Genomic DNA, 15,271 nt, shown 5'->3' on the forward strand with positions numbered 1-15,271 from the left:
CCTCGGCCTCGGGGTCCCGAGTCCTGGCGAGAGATGAGAGGCTGTGTCCGCCCCCTCGGAAGGAGTTCAACGGCCCGCACCCCCCGTCCCCGCCCCAGTCCCTCGGGCCTTTCCTGCTACCCCTGCCACTGAGGGCTGAGGATCGCCGACTGACAAGGAGAACAGAATCCCACGTCCAAGCCAGGATCCCTTCCTGCCCTCAGCGGTCAGCCCTGGATCCCGCTGAACCCCAGATGTACGGGCGGGGTGGGAGCTCCGGTGCCCTGATATCCGCCCAGCAGGAAGCGGGAGACAGAGATGATTCCTTCCTTCCGTCCTGAGGGAGAACCCTGCACAGAGGGACCATTGACGAGCTGGCATTGTCTGCCTGATGAACCCAGCGTCTCCCTCCCTGAGTGGGCCACGCAGGATTCTGGCCAGGATCCCCTTGTACCCGGCTTGGCAATGGGTCTGGGTGGGTTCCTGGCAAGCAGTACTTCCCTGGGTGCAGACAGCTAGGCCCCCACCTGCCCTTGGCCTTCCTACCCCTGCTCTGATTTTGAGAGCATAAGGCTTCATTGTCCCAGCACTGGTGGGGGCGGCCTCTCAATTCATCCTTGTCTTTCTTGGTTGGGAAATTCCCAGCCATGGGGGGCGGTAGGCAGGGGGGTGCATCCCAGGTGTCCTGCACCCCAACAGGAGGGACTCCATGAAGGTGACTCCTGGGGATCCCCCCATTGCCTAGAACTGTTCAGGGCTGTACCTCAGCCGTCCCGCATCCCTGGGTGAGGAGAGCCAGAGATTCAGTGCTCCTTGGCTGTGTGTCCCCCAGCGTTCTCCCAGCCTAAGAAGGACCATCTTCCTGACCCCACCCATGGGTAGCTGCTTCTATGAGGCTCAGGATCCTGAGGCAGGGCCAGGCAAAGGACCCAGGCTCCTGCTCCCAGACCAAGCTGTGGATCCCAGTTTGAGGTAGGCTGTCTCCAGCCAGTGGGGACCACCACAAGGCTGATCCATCTCCCAGAGGGCCCACCCCACTCCAAATAGTTGCTCAGGCTACTGATGTGGTAACAGCCTGGCTATTTTTAACCCATTTGGGAGGGTGGGGTGGGTGGGGAAACGGCTGGGAAGAGAGAAAGAGACAAGCTCTGAGAGAGAGTTCTGAAGAGGGAAGGATGTAGGGAGACCCTGTGGGGAGAAGCCAGCCCTGGTCTGTAGCCACTTTCCAGCTCCCCTGGGCCAGACCTCCCACCCCCAGCAGGTGGGTGGAGGCCCAGATGCCAGGTGCAGAAAGGGGAGGGGGCCCCATTAGGACTGGATCCTCTGAGGCTGTAGGAGATTCCAAGACCTAGAATAACCCCTTACCATGTTTCGGGGCAGCCCCATAGCTCCTCCTGAGGTCAGGAAATCCTCCCACTCCCCTCAGAGCCATCCCCCCCCCCCCCCACCCCAGAATGCCAAGCCAGCCATTAAGGCTGGAGAATACAAGTCCTGACTCCAGCCACCTGGCCTGTGGCATGGCCAGCCAGGTCCTACTTGCCCTGGGAGTCAGGGACGGGACTGCAGGTTCCCTTGGCCGAGTTCTGGGTCCAGGCCCACTCCCAAACCACTGACCCCAATCCTTGGGTCCGTTGCCCCAAAAGAGATCCTAGGGGACCTCATCCCTGGCGTGAGGCTGTGCATTCCCCCAAGTCTGTCCCCCGCCGCCTTTTTAAAAAATTTATTTTTGGCTGCGTTGGGTCTTAGTTGCTGTGCGCGGGCTTCTCATTGCGGTGGCTTCTCTTGTTGCGGAGCATGGGCTCTAGGCACGTGGGCTTCCGTAGTTGTGGTGCGCGGGCTCTAGAGTGCAGGCTCAGTAGCTGTGGCACACGGGCTTAGTTGTTCTATGGTATGTGGGATCTTCCCGGACCAGGGCTCGAACCTGTATCCCCTGCATTTGCAGGCGGATTCTTAACCACTGCACCACCAGGGAAGCCCCCCGCCAAGTCCCCCTTGAACCCCCAAAGCGGAAGCCAGCTCCCAGCACACCACCAAGGAGAGCCTCAAGCCAGCTGAGGTCTGCATGCAGCTGTGTGACCCCAAGTATGTCCATGCCTGCCAGCCAATCAGCTCCTCAGTTAACCACACAGCAACGGGCACTGGTATCCAAGGGAGCAGGGGTCAAGGCCATGGATCTCTTTCTTTTCCCTGCTTTGGTTTCCACCCTTACAGGAGACTTGACCTCACAGGTGATCTTATTTAGGAGAAAAATCAGTTTGACATTCTTTGGCATTTACTCTGTTTTCTGACCTCATTGTGGGTGGAGGGAGTCAAGGCCTGAGTGACTGAATCCTGAAGGGGGCTGAAGTCTCTCTTCTCCATCAACCCCCCATCCTCACCCAGGTTCAGCAGGCCCAGGAAGGTGGCCGGGCTTCCTGTGGGCACTGTGTCTCTCGCTTCCCTGTGCCTGGGGCCCCCAAGGGATGGGATGGTGGTTGCTGGGGAACCCAGAGCCCTGAAGAGAGGCTTGGACCTGGTGTTATAAGCACCTGGGGCTTCACAGAGAAAAGTGGGTAGTGGGTGATGAGGAAAAGTCCAGCAGGTGGCAAAAGGGCACAGGGCACAGCCCAAGCTAAGTCCTAGCGAAGGAACAGCTGCCACCTCCCAGAGATGGGGTAGCTGGAGCGCTGGCAGGGTTAGCCAGGGCCGAGCCAGGGAGGCGTGTGTGAATGCCTGGCTAAGAGCCTGGGATGTCCGCGGGCTTCAGCAAGTCCTCTGAGTGAGGAGCTGGGGAGGCAGGGTACTGCAGAGGGGAGGCACTGGGAGGAGAACTGGCAGAAGGACCACGGGGACCCCCAGGCTGGGTACCTGGGGAAGGGGTCAGGCTTCAAGCTGCAGGGAAAGGAGCTGGGGCCTTGTTCTATCTTAAAGGAGACAGAAGTCCTCCCTGAGTTGGGGGCTCCCTGGAGGGAGGAGGGTGTGGGCATGGGCACTGCTGGGGGTGGGTTGGAGATCTGTGGAGTAAGAAGATTGAGGAATCCCCAGCGGCTGGGGAGAGAAGGAGGTTCAGGTGGAGGGTCAGGGTGTTGTGCTGGGGGCTGGGCTTGTGGCGGGGTGGGGAGGAGGAGGGAAGGGGGCAGGAAGGGAGTCAAGCCTGAGAAAGGGCCCCATGAAGCTGGGCTGGAAGGGGCAGCAGTGACTCCCTCGAGGCCTCCAGGCCTGCATGCCAAAGGCTGCCCAGCGCTGAGATGACAACTGGAGTACACACCTGTGTACCCCACAGTGTGCCAGACCTGCCTGGCCCACCATTTACAACGGCAGGGCAAGTGAGGAGAGTGATCTGAGAGGTTCAGTCTCCCCCTAGGGACACACAGCTGGTGAGCAGCAGAGTCAGGATTCAACCCCACCCCTCTCTGGCTACTGGGGAGTGGATTCTTGGGGCGGGCTCTGGTCTGCCCTCCCAGAGCATCCTGAGCCCCCAACCAGTACTCCTGAGAGTCTCTCCCCCTGACTAGTAAGGGAATGTAGCATTTATGTTAATGTATGTTAATGAGTACAGGGTGCCTCCGGAGTCTACTTTGCCGCATTCCTGGCAACTCCTCCCCCCCTCCCCCAGGCAATGGAGAAGGAGAGGAGAGGGAGGCCCCACCCCCAGGCCCCTCTTCCCCCCACCCCCCACCCCCGTTGGGCAACGAAGAAAACAGAAGTGAGTGAAGAGCTGTGATGTGGCTGGTGGGGGGGGCTCCCCCATCGCGGAGGGGCTGACCTCAGCCAGGGAGGAATGTGAAGGAGGCGGAGGGCTGGGGCGGAGCGGGTGGGGGTAGGGCCCCAGCTAGAGGCCCAGGGTTCCGGGCGGCCCCTCCCTCAGCCCCTCCACCTCAGCTCTGACTTGGCCCTCAGAAGGGAACAGGCAAGGAAGGAGGGGAGGAGCTCATCTTTCCAAAAAGGTGGGCTGGGGGTCCTTGGGGAGCCTGGAAACCAGGTGGGGGGGTGGATGAGGGAAATGCCTGAAAGACCCTTCCTGGGAGATCCCCTGGAGTGGGTAGCAGATTGTCAGGGAAGTTAGGCCTCAGTTGGGCTTTCCAGGGCCTACTTTCCACCGCTTCCCTCCCCCCATGCCTAAGTCCTCAGGGTAGCACGTCCTAGTACCCATGTGACCGGAAGAGGGAAAGGTCGAGACTTTGGAGCCACCAGCCCTGATGGCTAAAGCAGGTGTGAGTGGGGAGCCAAGGCCCAACCCAGCCAAGGCTGGGCACTGGGAGTGTTGGCTGTAGCCTTCCTCAAATGGATGTCTCACCCCAGCCCAGTCGCACCACCCAGAGTCCAGGCAGGGTGCAAGGGGCAGGCCCAGCTGGCGATGAGGGCTGGGGAGCCAGGTGCTGGGACTTGGCACAATCAACTTATTTCCAGAAGGAAAAACCAAGGCCTTGGCAGGCTGTGCCACTGATAGGCAGCACCAGAGACCCAAGCTGCCTCCCCTGGTTTGTTCCGTTCTGTCGAGACCCAGGCCCAGGCTGCATGATTCCAGAATCCTTGGGGACTTCCAGAGCCCAGTGTGACCCACAGCCAGTGACCCTGCCCCTAGGGGGCTGCCTCCATAAGGTTCCTACCCAGGGTCTGCATACGCTGGGACCTGGGGCTGAGGAGCAGAAAGGAGACCTTGTGGGGATGGGGACAACTTGAGCTCCCACTCCTGGGGATCTCCCTTCCTGCTCCAGGGAGGGGGACACATCTGGAAGTGGGAAGGCAATGCCAAGGGCTCAGGTGAGCCAGGAACAGCCCAGTCCCTTCGGCTGGGGGTTGAGTCCCAGGGTGTTGGACAGATGGTGGGGGGTCCTGGTCCCATTTTCCAGTATGGACACTGGGTTGGGGGTGGGGATGAAACAGAGGCTGGGACCTGGGCCTGAAGAACTAAAAGCAGTGGGGGCAAGTAGGGGGTACCGTGCAGTTGGGTAGGGACCTCAAAGGTACTTGCTGATCTTGGCTGCTTGGGTGGAAAATTGTAAACAGCCAAAGAATTTTGTTTGCTTGCATGAGGCCAGGGGACGCTGCCCAGGTCCAAGGCAAAAGAGCCTGGGAGGAGGGAGAGGCCACATCCTGGAAGCCCAGGAGCTCAGGCAGGGTTATGTCACCCCCACTCCCCCTCCTGAAGGCCCCTGGTCCTCCCACTAACCCCCACCCTTCACCTGCCCACCAGCCAGCCAGGCTGGGCCAGAAACACCAGGCCTGAGGTTCAGGAAAGAGGGGCATGGCCCCACCCTGGATGGACACAGACACTTCTACTCCAGGGACTCGGCAGGAGATGGGCAGCAGAACCATGCACACTTGAAGTGCCCACGTGGCCTCCCTCACAGACCCCTGAGGAGCTGCTGATAGCCTTGGGGAGGATGCAGCAGGATGCATTTTGGGGGGATTGAGGGGTGGAAGCCCACCCTCAAGCCCTGGTATGTTCACCCAGGTGGACCTGAGGGCCCCCCTTGACCATTGTCAACATTCAACCCCTCCAAGGAAGTAGACCTGGCAGTACAAACAGGGTGTGTCCACCAGACTCACCTTTAGGCCAAGACCCCAGACCCTTCCCAACTGAGGCGCTGAGGTGTAGGAGCCCCATCCTATCCTTGAAGCCCCCTTGGGTACCTCACTCTGTGTTCGGTGGGGCAGTTCCTCCCACCTTCAACCTTGGAAGAAAGACTGAAGTTCATGGAGATGGCATAGAATGCCCCTCACCTCCCAGCAGAGACATGGGACCACCGGTCATGACGGGGCTCTGGATGGTCCCACACCCTGCAGTGCAGAAGTGAGACTTGCCGCCTGCCTCCCTGCCCTGCCTGCCCCTCTGGCTCTCTTCTCCCGCCCCAGACTGGCTGTCATCAAAGCCACTGCCAGCCAGGTGGCAGAAGTACTAAGTGGCCCAAGCCCTAAGGAAGGACTGGGGCAGGGTCTTGGGGGCCCATCAAACCTCCACTTGAGAACCCCCGCTCCGACCTCTGACCCTGACCGGCCCTTCCCAGCTGGCTCCTGGGGACTGAGATGGCAGCTGAGCCCCTCATTACCCACCTCCAGCTCCCCAGCTATGGAGGGACAAGTGAAGAAACGAGTCCCTGGGGGTGCCCCATCTGACCAATCCCTCTGCCAGAGCTGCCTGGGGCTAGGGGGTCTCTATTGCTTTTTCCTTATTTGCCTTGACTGCCGGCCTCAGTTCCAGGACCACTGCGTGGGGCATCCTGTTGCTCTGAAGCCCTACGGGGAGAGGGGTCGGCCCTACCCGCCCCTCCCTTGTGCCCGCTCCGCTCTGGCCACCAACTCCAGCCGGTCCGGCTGCCTGCCCAGTCACCCGATCCGCCCTGTAAACTTGACGGCGGGGCGCGGCTGGCTTGGTGGGGGCGGGGGCTTCTCCTTAAAGGAGCCGTCAGAGGGTGCCCTAGGGCCCCTCGGCTTCTCCCCTTCTGCAGGGTGAGAAGGGGCCAGGGTGAGGAGCCGCTGATGCCGGAGCTCTCGGTGGAGTGTGGGAAGGCAACCTGGTGTTTTGTGACGTCGCAGACCTCACGGGCCCAGAAGAGGCAGCGGCAAGTGTCAGTGGAAGGAAGGAGGGAGGTGGGAGTCCTAGGGTGGGAGGGGTCTGGAAGCGGCAGAGCTAGGCGGGGGTTTGGGGAGAGCAGTCTGGAACGTGCCCCGGCAGCTGTGCCCCTTGCTTGAATGCACCCCAGGACCTAGCCCCACGCCAGGGCTACTGTGCCCGGCACCTGCCCAGCCAACTTCTGGGAAAGAGGGTGGACATTGCAGCCAGAGCCTGACCCCATCTGAGAGGTCCAGGGAAGGGCTCTGGCTCAGAGAAGTGGAGGGTCTCAAAGATGGGGAAACCCTGAGGGCGAAGACGGGATGGAGAGGCTCAGGGAGACTCTGGAGGCTGGAGAGGGAAGGGCAGCTCACCCGAGCTGGGGGTGAGAATCTGCTTTAGGCCCTTGGCTCTCCCCACTTGATTCCTCTTGGGTCTGAAGTCTGAGCTCACAGAATTTCTGTGTGTGACCAGCCCCTCCCACCCTCTGAGGTGGGGAGAGAGAGGTCAAGCAAAAAGCTGGGGCTGCTGGATCCAAGTAGGAGCAGCTCCCAAATCAGAAACTGAGGCGTCTGCCCAGCCCTGGGTCTCCCGGCTGCACTTATCCCTCTGAGAAGTGGGTTTCCGGAGTGTTTCAGAGTTGAAGGCAGTGATTGACGCTGCGGTTATAATATTTGCTCACCTGCATGTCCAGAGAGACTCACACACTTGTGCACAAACACGTACACACATGTGCAACACAAACACGTATGTACTTACAAAGTGTACACCCCAGACATGTACACACTGTGTAGACATGCATACAATGCCGTGTGTGCACACATGCATGCCACACCTACATGTGTAATACAACACACATGCCACATGGTTTCACATAGATATGTACACATATGCCTGCATACACACTACACACACACATACTCACTACAGAATACAGATACACAAAGGGATCCTTAGAAGCACATTCACACTCACAGACGCCCGCACCATTGGCGCCAGCTCCAAATGTGCTTCTGTTCCTCTGTGGGCCCGTGGGTGCACAGCTACCTCCAGAGGCCTGACCCCCCTCCTGTTACCGGCACACCCATGACTGTCTTGTTTTGCTCATTGCACTTGGCACCACTGCAATGACTGCACCAATCTGAGTCCTTGTTGGTACTCTGCCCCCTCCTGCAGGAGGACCTTGTCTGTGTGCCCCACTGCCCCCAGCCCCAGTCCCAGGCTGGCATGACGTAGGCATGCAGAGTTTGTGAATTAATGCCTGTGGGTGTGTGTACATGAGGGCGGGTTACTGGGGAGGGTGACGTGGTGGGGCAGGCGCCTGCCAGTATGGGGTTGACCCCGATGGTGTGCCCAGCGTGGGTGTGTCTGTGATTGTGGCCAGGCAGGGCACCCTCCAAGGGAGAGGAGGACTTGCAAGTGGAATGCGACCCCCCAGCCTCTTTCCCCTAGGGGCTGTAATCTGATCCCTGGGGACTCCCCCCAGCCTCCCTCCCTAGCTCTCGCTGCAGCTCCTTCTCTTCCAGATCCGGGGCAGAGTCCAGGGTGGCTCAAGGCTCCTCCACACACGCCCGCTGAACCCTGAGCTCCCTGAGCTGCAGGGATGGGGCGGGCTGAGGCCGCCGCCATGATCCCAGGCCTGGCTCTGCTCTGGGTGGCAGTGCTGGGGGGTGCTGCCCCCAGCACGCCACGCCTTCGCCTCTCCTTCCAAGGTAGGTGCACCTGGCAGGCGGGAGGGCCCACCTCAGGGTGGGCAGGAAAGGGGCCCAGTGTGGGTAGGGGGCGTTGTGTTGGCTGTTGCACTGTGTGTGTGCCACCGGCTGGGTTGGATTGGGGGCACGCTCAGGCCATCTCCAATTAACCCTTTCCTGGCCTCAGTCCCCAAGCTCTCTGCCCACATTCTCCTCATGCTTTCCCAGGAAGCATGGCAACAGATCCTGCCTCTGTTCCATCCCCTGCTCCCAGGGAAGTTGAGGTGTGGGGACTGTTAGAGCCCCCTTCCCACACCCCCTACACAGGGTGGTTACTAGGCAGTGGTATCATACTGAACCTAGGCTGGTGGCAGAGAACCCTCAGCCTGACTTTGGGGTTGGGGTTCTGGCTGTCCCAACATGCAGGCTTACCCCAGAACCCTTGCCTCCCCGTGCACTCGCCTGGAGACACTACTTGTCTGAGGTTGCCCTAGAAGCTCCACCTCCTTCCCCCATGGGGGCAGGGGTGGGCTGCACTGCCCACCCTGGAAGCTCTGACCCTGGGTGGGCCTGTCCCCCTGAGTGTAAACTCACACACGTGTAAATTCACATGTGTGTGGGCCAGGTCACATGTACAACCTTGGCCTGGAAGAAGCTCCTAGCATGACTGGCGAATCCTCAGTGGTGTCCCCGCCCCACAGAGCTCCAGGCCCAGCACGGTCTCCGGACCTTCAGGCTGGAGAGGACCTGCTGCTACGAAGCTCTGCTGCTGGATGAGGAGCGTGGGCGCCTGTTTGTGGGCGCTGAGAACCATGTGGCCTCCCTCAGCCTGGACAACATTAGCAAGCGGGCCAAGAAGGTGCCAGGGACCCCCAGCCTCAGCACCGCCCCGGGACCCCACTCCAGGCTTCCTGGAGGATGGGCCTCCTGAGTGGACGACACCCTCAGCATAGAGAACATCCTGAGTCCCTGACCTGTGTTCTCCCTCCCCCCCCCTCCCCATAGCTGGCCTGGCCGGCCCCCGTGGAATGGCGAGAGGAGTGCAACTGGGCAGGGAAGGACATTGGCGTGAGTGTTGGCTGCCTGGGTGGGAGTGGGGAGGGTCAGCCCCTCACTCTAGAGATGGGCAGTGCTAAAACAGAAGCCTGCCTGTTCTGGCTATGATGGGGGCAGGAGGGTTGAGGTGGCTGAAGTCCAGAGGTAGTGAGTCAGGGTGGGGGCTATGTGATTCTTCTTGGAGGCCTCTGCGTCATGGGGGGCAATGCAGGCATGCTTCCCAATGAACCCATGCTGGTGAGAGGTGAGCCGGGCTGGTCACCAAGGGCACCTGAGCCCCTAGAGCCCATGTTAGTACTGGCCTGGGCTAATGCAGAAAAGAAGGGGTGGGAGTGCCACTGGTGAGCTGGGAGCCCTTAAGGCCACCTCCCTGGGGGAGGCCTCATTGTTCCTGCCCCTGCCCACGTGCGCGCTAGACTGAGTGCATGAACTTCGTGAAGTTGCTGCATGCCTACAACCGCACCCACTTGCTGGCCTGTGGCACAGGGGCCTTCCACCCAACCTGTGCATTTGTGGAGGTGGGCCAGCGGCTGGAGGTAAGGCTAGGTCTGGTCAGGGAGGGAGGTTGGGAGGGTAAGAAAGGGCCTACAGTAACAACTCCCCCCTGCCTCCCAGGAGCCCATGCTCCGGCTGGACCTTCGAAGGCTAGAGGATGGCAAGGGCAAGAGTCCTTATGACCCCAGGCATCGGGCTGCCTCCGTGCTGGTGGGTGAGTCCAAAGGCTGGGGCCCCAAGAGAGCTCCTGGAACCCCTCAGAGACTCTAGTATCTCACAAAGTCCCAAGACCCTCCCTAGAGCCCCAGGGATCCCCCATAGCCTCACTGACTCCCCAAGAGCCCCCAGAGCTCCATAGTGCCCCCAACCCACCACAAGAGCCTTTGGTTTCACTAAGCAGCCTTGCCGTGTCTACAGGGGAAGAGCTGTACTCGGGAGTAGCCGCAGACCTCATGGGCCGGGACTTTACCATCTTCCGCAGCTTGGGTCATCGTCCAAGTCTCCGAACGGAACCACACGATTCCCGCTGGCTCAACGGTGAAAGACTGGTGGGACTGTTGGGAGGGGGCCCTCATCTCCAACAGAGCAGGTGCTGAGTAAGGCCCATAAAGGGAGTGAGCAGTGAGTGCTCACCAGGTAGCTACCCTGGGTCAAGCCCTGCACTAGGCACTGGGTCTCAGGGTGGACAAGATAGGTATGGGCCGTGCCCTCTTTGAGTTCACAGACCTCAGATCTAATACACAATAAGATCAGTTCCAATGGCCAGGAGATATAATGAGAGAATGGAGAGGAAGGGAAAAGGAGACTAGGCAGCGGTGGTGGTGGTGGGAGGGTTGGGGAAAGGAAGATACCCTGCTGAGAAAAGGTATGTGCTAATGCCCAAAACACAGCAGGATTGCGGGAAGAGCATAAGAACATTCCAAGCAGAGGGAATAATTAGTGCAAAGACCCTGGGGGCAGGAACAAGCCAAGGAACAGACTCATGAAGGGAGCAATGATAAGGGGTCCGGACTGTCAGCACAGGGTAGGGCCAGGGTAGATTCTAAGAGTGATGAGACCCAGCAGAGTATTTGAAGCAGGAGTGGGGGCATCTACTTCCTGCTAGAGAGGAAGATTCATGAGTGAAGGTAAAACCAGGTACCCCATATCCCTCCTTTCTTGGCCCACTGGCATAGAGAACTGCCAGGGGAGAGGCGAGAGGCCCACCACTGGCCAGGGTCTGCTTGCCTGTGGGCCCAGGTAGCCATGGTCTCTGCTGCCCTCTCGTGGCTTCTTCTTGACTCGCAGGCCCTCTTTCTTTTGATTGTGTCCTCGGGGAGCACCATCTGAACTTGGTCCCAGAGGCTGGGTGGTCAGCTGCTGCCCTGAGGGCTTCTGCCGGCACGAAAGAAAGGGGAGGCAGTGCCTGGGCCTCCTAGCAGGGGGCAGGGCCAGGACCTTGCTGACCCCACGCCTACTGCTGTGGTCAGAGCCCAAGTTTGTCAAGGTCTTTTGGATCCCGGAGAGTGAGAACCCGGACGACGACAAGATCTACTTCTTCTTCCGTGAGTCGGCAGTGGAGGCCACGCCGGCCCTGGGACGCCTGTCTGTGTCCCGCGTTGGCCAGATCTGCAGGGTGAGGAGTCCCTGGGCCACATTCGGTGATCCTGCCACCGCCCCTTTGCCTGTCTGTTGGGGCCTCGCCCTCATCCCCTCCTACTGACCCCGCAGAATGACGTGGGTGGCCAGCGCAGCCTGGTCAACAAGTGGACTACGTTCCTGAAGGCGCGGCTGGTGTGCTCAGTGCCCGGTGCTGAGGGCGATACGAACTTTGACCAGCTCCGTAAGTGCCAATAATGGAGGATGGGGTGTGGGGAGGGGGCGCAGGGGCGCAGACCCTGAGCCTGGCTGTGCACCCTCCCCCAACTTGGTCCCTTCCCTGCAGAGGACGTGTTCCTGCTGTCCTCGAGGGATCGCTGGACCCCGCTGCTCTATGCTGTCTTCTCCACGACCAGGTGAGGTGTGGGAGGTAGTGGGGCAAGGCTGGCTAGGCCCCACTTGAGCCCCTTACTCCACTTACATCTTCACCTGCAGCAGCATCTTCCAGGGCTCCGCAGTGTGCGTGTACAGCATGAATGATGTGCGCCGGGCTTTCCTGGGACCCTTTGCACACAAGGAGGGGCCCGTGCACCAGTGGGTGTCCTACCAGGGCCGTGTCCCCTACCCCCGACCTGGCATGGTGCGTAGCCCAGGGACTCCCACCACAACCCACTTAAAGCTTCAGGGGTGGAGAATTTGGCCTGGGGTTTTCTTGGTGAATGTTGTGTCTTCTTTTTTTTATGGGTGGGAAAACATCATCTTCATTAGACAGGGCTCCTCAGGGGAAGGCCATGTTTCCCCCTCAGACCCCCAAAGGCAAGGCTGGAGCTCCTCTCTCAGATTCCCAGGGCAGGGCTCTGTCCAACACCCGCCCCCTGTGCGTGCGCGCGCACACACACACTCACACATGCTCCAGGTTCCGGGAGGTGTCCTGTGGAGGGCTGCCCACCAGGCCTTCATATCCACATCCTTGTCATGCCTCCTTCCCACCCCCCAGTGCCCCAGCAAGACCTTTGGCACCTTCAGTTCCACCAAGGACTTTCCTGATGATGTCATCCAGTTTGCCCGGAACCACCCCCTCATGTACAATTCGGTCCTGCCCATGGGGGGGCGCCCCCTCTTCCAACAAGTGGGTGCCGGGTACACCTTCACCCAGATCACTGCGGACCGTGTAGCAGCTGTTGACGGATACTACGACGTCCTCTTCATTGGCACAGGTCAGGGTCCTGCCATGACCACCCACAAGACCCAGCCCAGGCTCTTTGGCCTGTTAGAGGAATCTCCCCCGGTTCAGTCCCATCTCCATATTTTTCGGGGGGCTGTGCCCCCATCTCCTTCTGGATGCTGCTCTGATTGCTCCAACCCACATTCTTCACCATCCCAACCATGCGGAGGGTGGAGGCCTCAGAGGTGAGGAGACCCCTGGCCCTGGCTGTCAGGGAACACAAGGAGTCACTCAGCCTTCTCATCCCTGCAGATGCTGGCACGGTGCTGAAGGTGATCTCCGTCCCCAAGGGTGGCCGGCCTAATGCTGAGGGGCTGCTCCTGGAGGAGCTGCACATGTTTGAGGTGAGGCCTAGCCCCCATTGCCTGGGGTACCCCCACCCCACGGAGCTCTGATCCCAGCACCCCTCCTCCCTCTCAGGACTCAGCTGCTGTCACCAGCATGCAAATCTCCTCCAAGAGGGTAAGTGACCAGAAGGCTTGCGGGCGGAATGGCCCCAGCCTCTTCCCAGGTGCCCCCACCCCCATTCTTCTCTTGGTAATTACAAGCCCCGGTTTCGAGTACAGGCTCTGCCTTCACTAGACTGTGGGACCTGAGACCTCAGTGTTCCCTTTTGTCAAATGGGGGAAGGGATCCCTGACCTATGGGAGGCAGGCATGGGGCCACCCAAGGTCAGCCTGGAGCCCCTTGTACCCCTAGCACCAACTGTACGTAGCCTCTCGGAGCGGGGTGGCCCAGATCCCGTTGCACCGCTGCGCTGCCCACGGCCGCGCCTGTGCCGAATGCTGTTTGGCACGTGACCCTTACTGCGCCTGGGATGGGGCCGCGTGCACGCGCTTCCAGCCCAGTGCCAAGAGGTGGGTAGGATCAGGGGCGGGCTGCCTGGAGGGAGTCTTTATCTGCCCCTGGCTAAAAGAAGGGCTCACGGAGGCTCTAATGTCCCCTCTCCCCAGGAGGTTCCGACGGCAGGATGTAAAGAACGGTGACCCCAGCACACTGTGCACCGGGGGTGAGTGTCCCAGCTGCTCTCACCCCCCATCCCTTAAAGACTGCCCCACCCTGCCCTGCCTTGTCTGAATCTGACATTCCCTTTGCCCCCAGACTCATCCCATCCTGCGCTGCTGGAGCGGAAGGTGTTCGGTGTGGAGGGAGGTAGCGCCTTCCTGGAGTGTGAGCCCCGCTCGCTGCAGGCGCGCGTGGAGTGGACCTTCCAGCGCGCGGGGGAGGCGGCCTACACTCAGGTGAGCCTCCCCTCACTCCCCTCCCAACCAGGCCCTTGTTCCGACTCCTACGTCCAGGAAGTGCGCGCCCTGATTAATGAGGCCCTTGGCCTGCTCCGCACATCTAGATGCGATCCAGCTCTGCCCAGTGAGTCTCCGCCCAACCAGACCCCTAACGCCCAGTTTGGCCCCTTGCCTGCACTCCGCATCCTGGTGAGGCCCCATTCCTCTAACTAGGCGCCTGACGCCCGCGCCCCAGCCCAGTCCGAACGAAGCCCCGCCCTTTCTCCGCCCACTGGGGAGGGTCTCTGACGCGCCCCCACGTTCAGGCGAGCTCCGCCCTGTTCCCTAACGTCAGCCTCACGCTGATCCGGCCTGCAGGTGCCCGCAGAGGAGCGAGCCGAACGCACGATGCGGGGCCTGCTGCTTCGCTGGTTGCGGCGTGGGGACTCAGGCGTGTACCTGTGCGCAGCCGTGGAGCAGGGCTTTTCGCAGCCAATGCGTCGCCTGGCGCTGCACGTGCTGAGTGCTGCGCAGGCTGAAAGGCTGGCCCAGACCGAGGATGCTGCGCCCGTTGCGCCGCCGGGCCCCAAGCTCTGGTACCGGGACTTCCTGCAGCTGGTGGAGCCGGGCGGCGGTGGTACGAACTCCCTGCGAATGTGTCGTCCGCAGCCCGCGCCGCGCCCACCGCCTCCCGAGTCGCGGAGGAAGGGCCGCAACCGGAGGACACACGCCCCAGAACTGCGTGCTGAGCGGGGGCCGCGCAGCGCAGCGCACTGGTGACTCGGCCGTCCCCACACTGGGGACTGGGGAGGTGGCAGCAGCAGAGAGAGGGGGCGGTCAGACCCTGGGAAGCAGCTAGGGCCCCGGCACACAGCGGTTCCTGGTGGAGGGAAGACACCGACCCGACAGGCCCTGGCCAACAGGCAGCCATGCCGGCTTATTTATTAACAGAGAATAATCCTTGAATGCAACCCCGATAGGGGTGGCCCAGGCTGCGCACAGGGTCCAGCTGGTCAGGAGGAGGCAGAGAAGCAGGGTCCCCGAGCAACGACCTGGGTGGGGGAGGTGCCCAGAATGCCCACCCTGGGGGAAGGGCCACCTCCTTCGGCAGTGAGCAGAAAGCTGTGAACAGGCTGGGGTGGGGGTGGGGGTGGGGCAGGCCGACTGTACTAATGCAATAAACATGTTATCAGCTGAAGCTGGAACGGCCCCATCAGACAGCCGCTGGTCTTAGTGTTACTGACCCAGGTTCTTGGACTCTTTAATCAACAGAAGTTGGTAAGAGGCCAGAGGAGAAATTCGGGCAAGGCTTTATTGGGGCTCATGCTGCAGAACAAGGGAGTGAAAATAAGAAACAGGTGCCCAACAAGCAACAGGTGCCCTTGCTTGCTTGCTGGGGGAACAAGGGTTTGGGGGAGGGTGGCTCCGAGCTGGTTCCTTAAATGGAGTGAGAGTAGGGGCACATCCATGGGTCAGGCCAGAGGGGTGA

General features: G+C 60.7%; 1 protein-coding gene across 7 annotated transcripts; it reads left to right on the forward strand.

Annotated features, from left to right (window-relative positions):
* Nucleotides 1–3,972: 3,972 nt before the first annotated feature.
* SEMA3B (semaphorin 3B) lies at nt 3,973–14,920 on the forward strand. Of its 7 annotated transcripts, none has more exons than XM_073811146.1 (18): nt 3,973–6,530; nt 8,026–8,226; nt 8,907–9,064; nt 9,211–9,273; nt 9,678–9,797; nt 9,877–9,970; nt 10,174–10,293; nt 11,226–11,371; nt 11,467–11,578; nt 11,681–11,750; nt 11,830–11,974; nt 12,332–12,551; nt 12,812–12,903; nt 12,980–13,021; nt 13,259–13,416; nt 13,513–13,568; nt 13,661–13,800; nt 14,161–14,920. In XM_073811146.1, the coding sequence occupies exons 2-18, from the start codon at nt 8,118–8,120 to the stop codon at nt 14,560–14,562; spliced, it is 2,247 nt and encodes a 748-aa protein (XP_073667247.1). In that variant the 5' UTR covers nt 3,973–6,530; nt 8,026–8,117; the 3' UTR covers nt 14,563–14,920. The 7 variants fall into 7 exon arrangements, 6 of the variants coding, with proteins under 6 accessions (XP_073667247.1, XP_073667248.1, XP_033720908.1 ...); XM_073811147.1 differs by having other exon boundaries at nt 8,041–8,226; XR_012334621.1 differs by lacking the exon at nt 3,973–6,530 and adding an exon at nt 13,908–13,992 and having other exon boundaries at nt 6,569–8,226; nt 14,161–14,298.
* Nucleotides 14,921–15,271: the final 351 nt, after the last annotated feature.

Source organism: Tursiops truncatus, chromosome 10, assembly GCF_011762595.2.
Source record: "Tursiops truncatus isolate mTurTru1 chromosome 10, mTurTru1.mat.Y, whole genome shotgun sequence".
Classification (NCBI taxonomy): Eukaryota; Metazoa; Chordata; class Mammalia; order Artiodactyla; family Delphinidae; genus Tursiops; species Tursiops truncatus.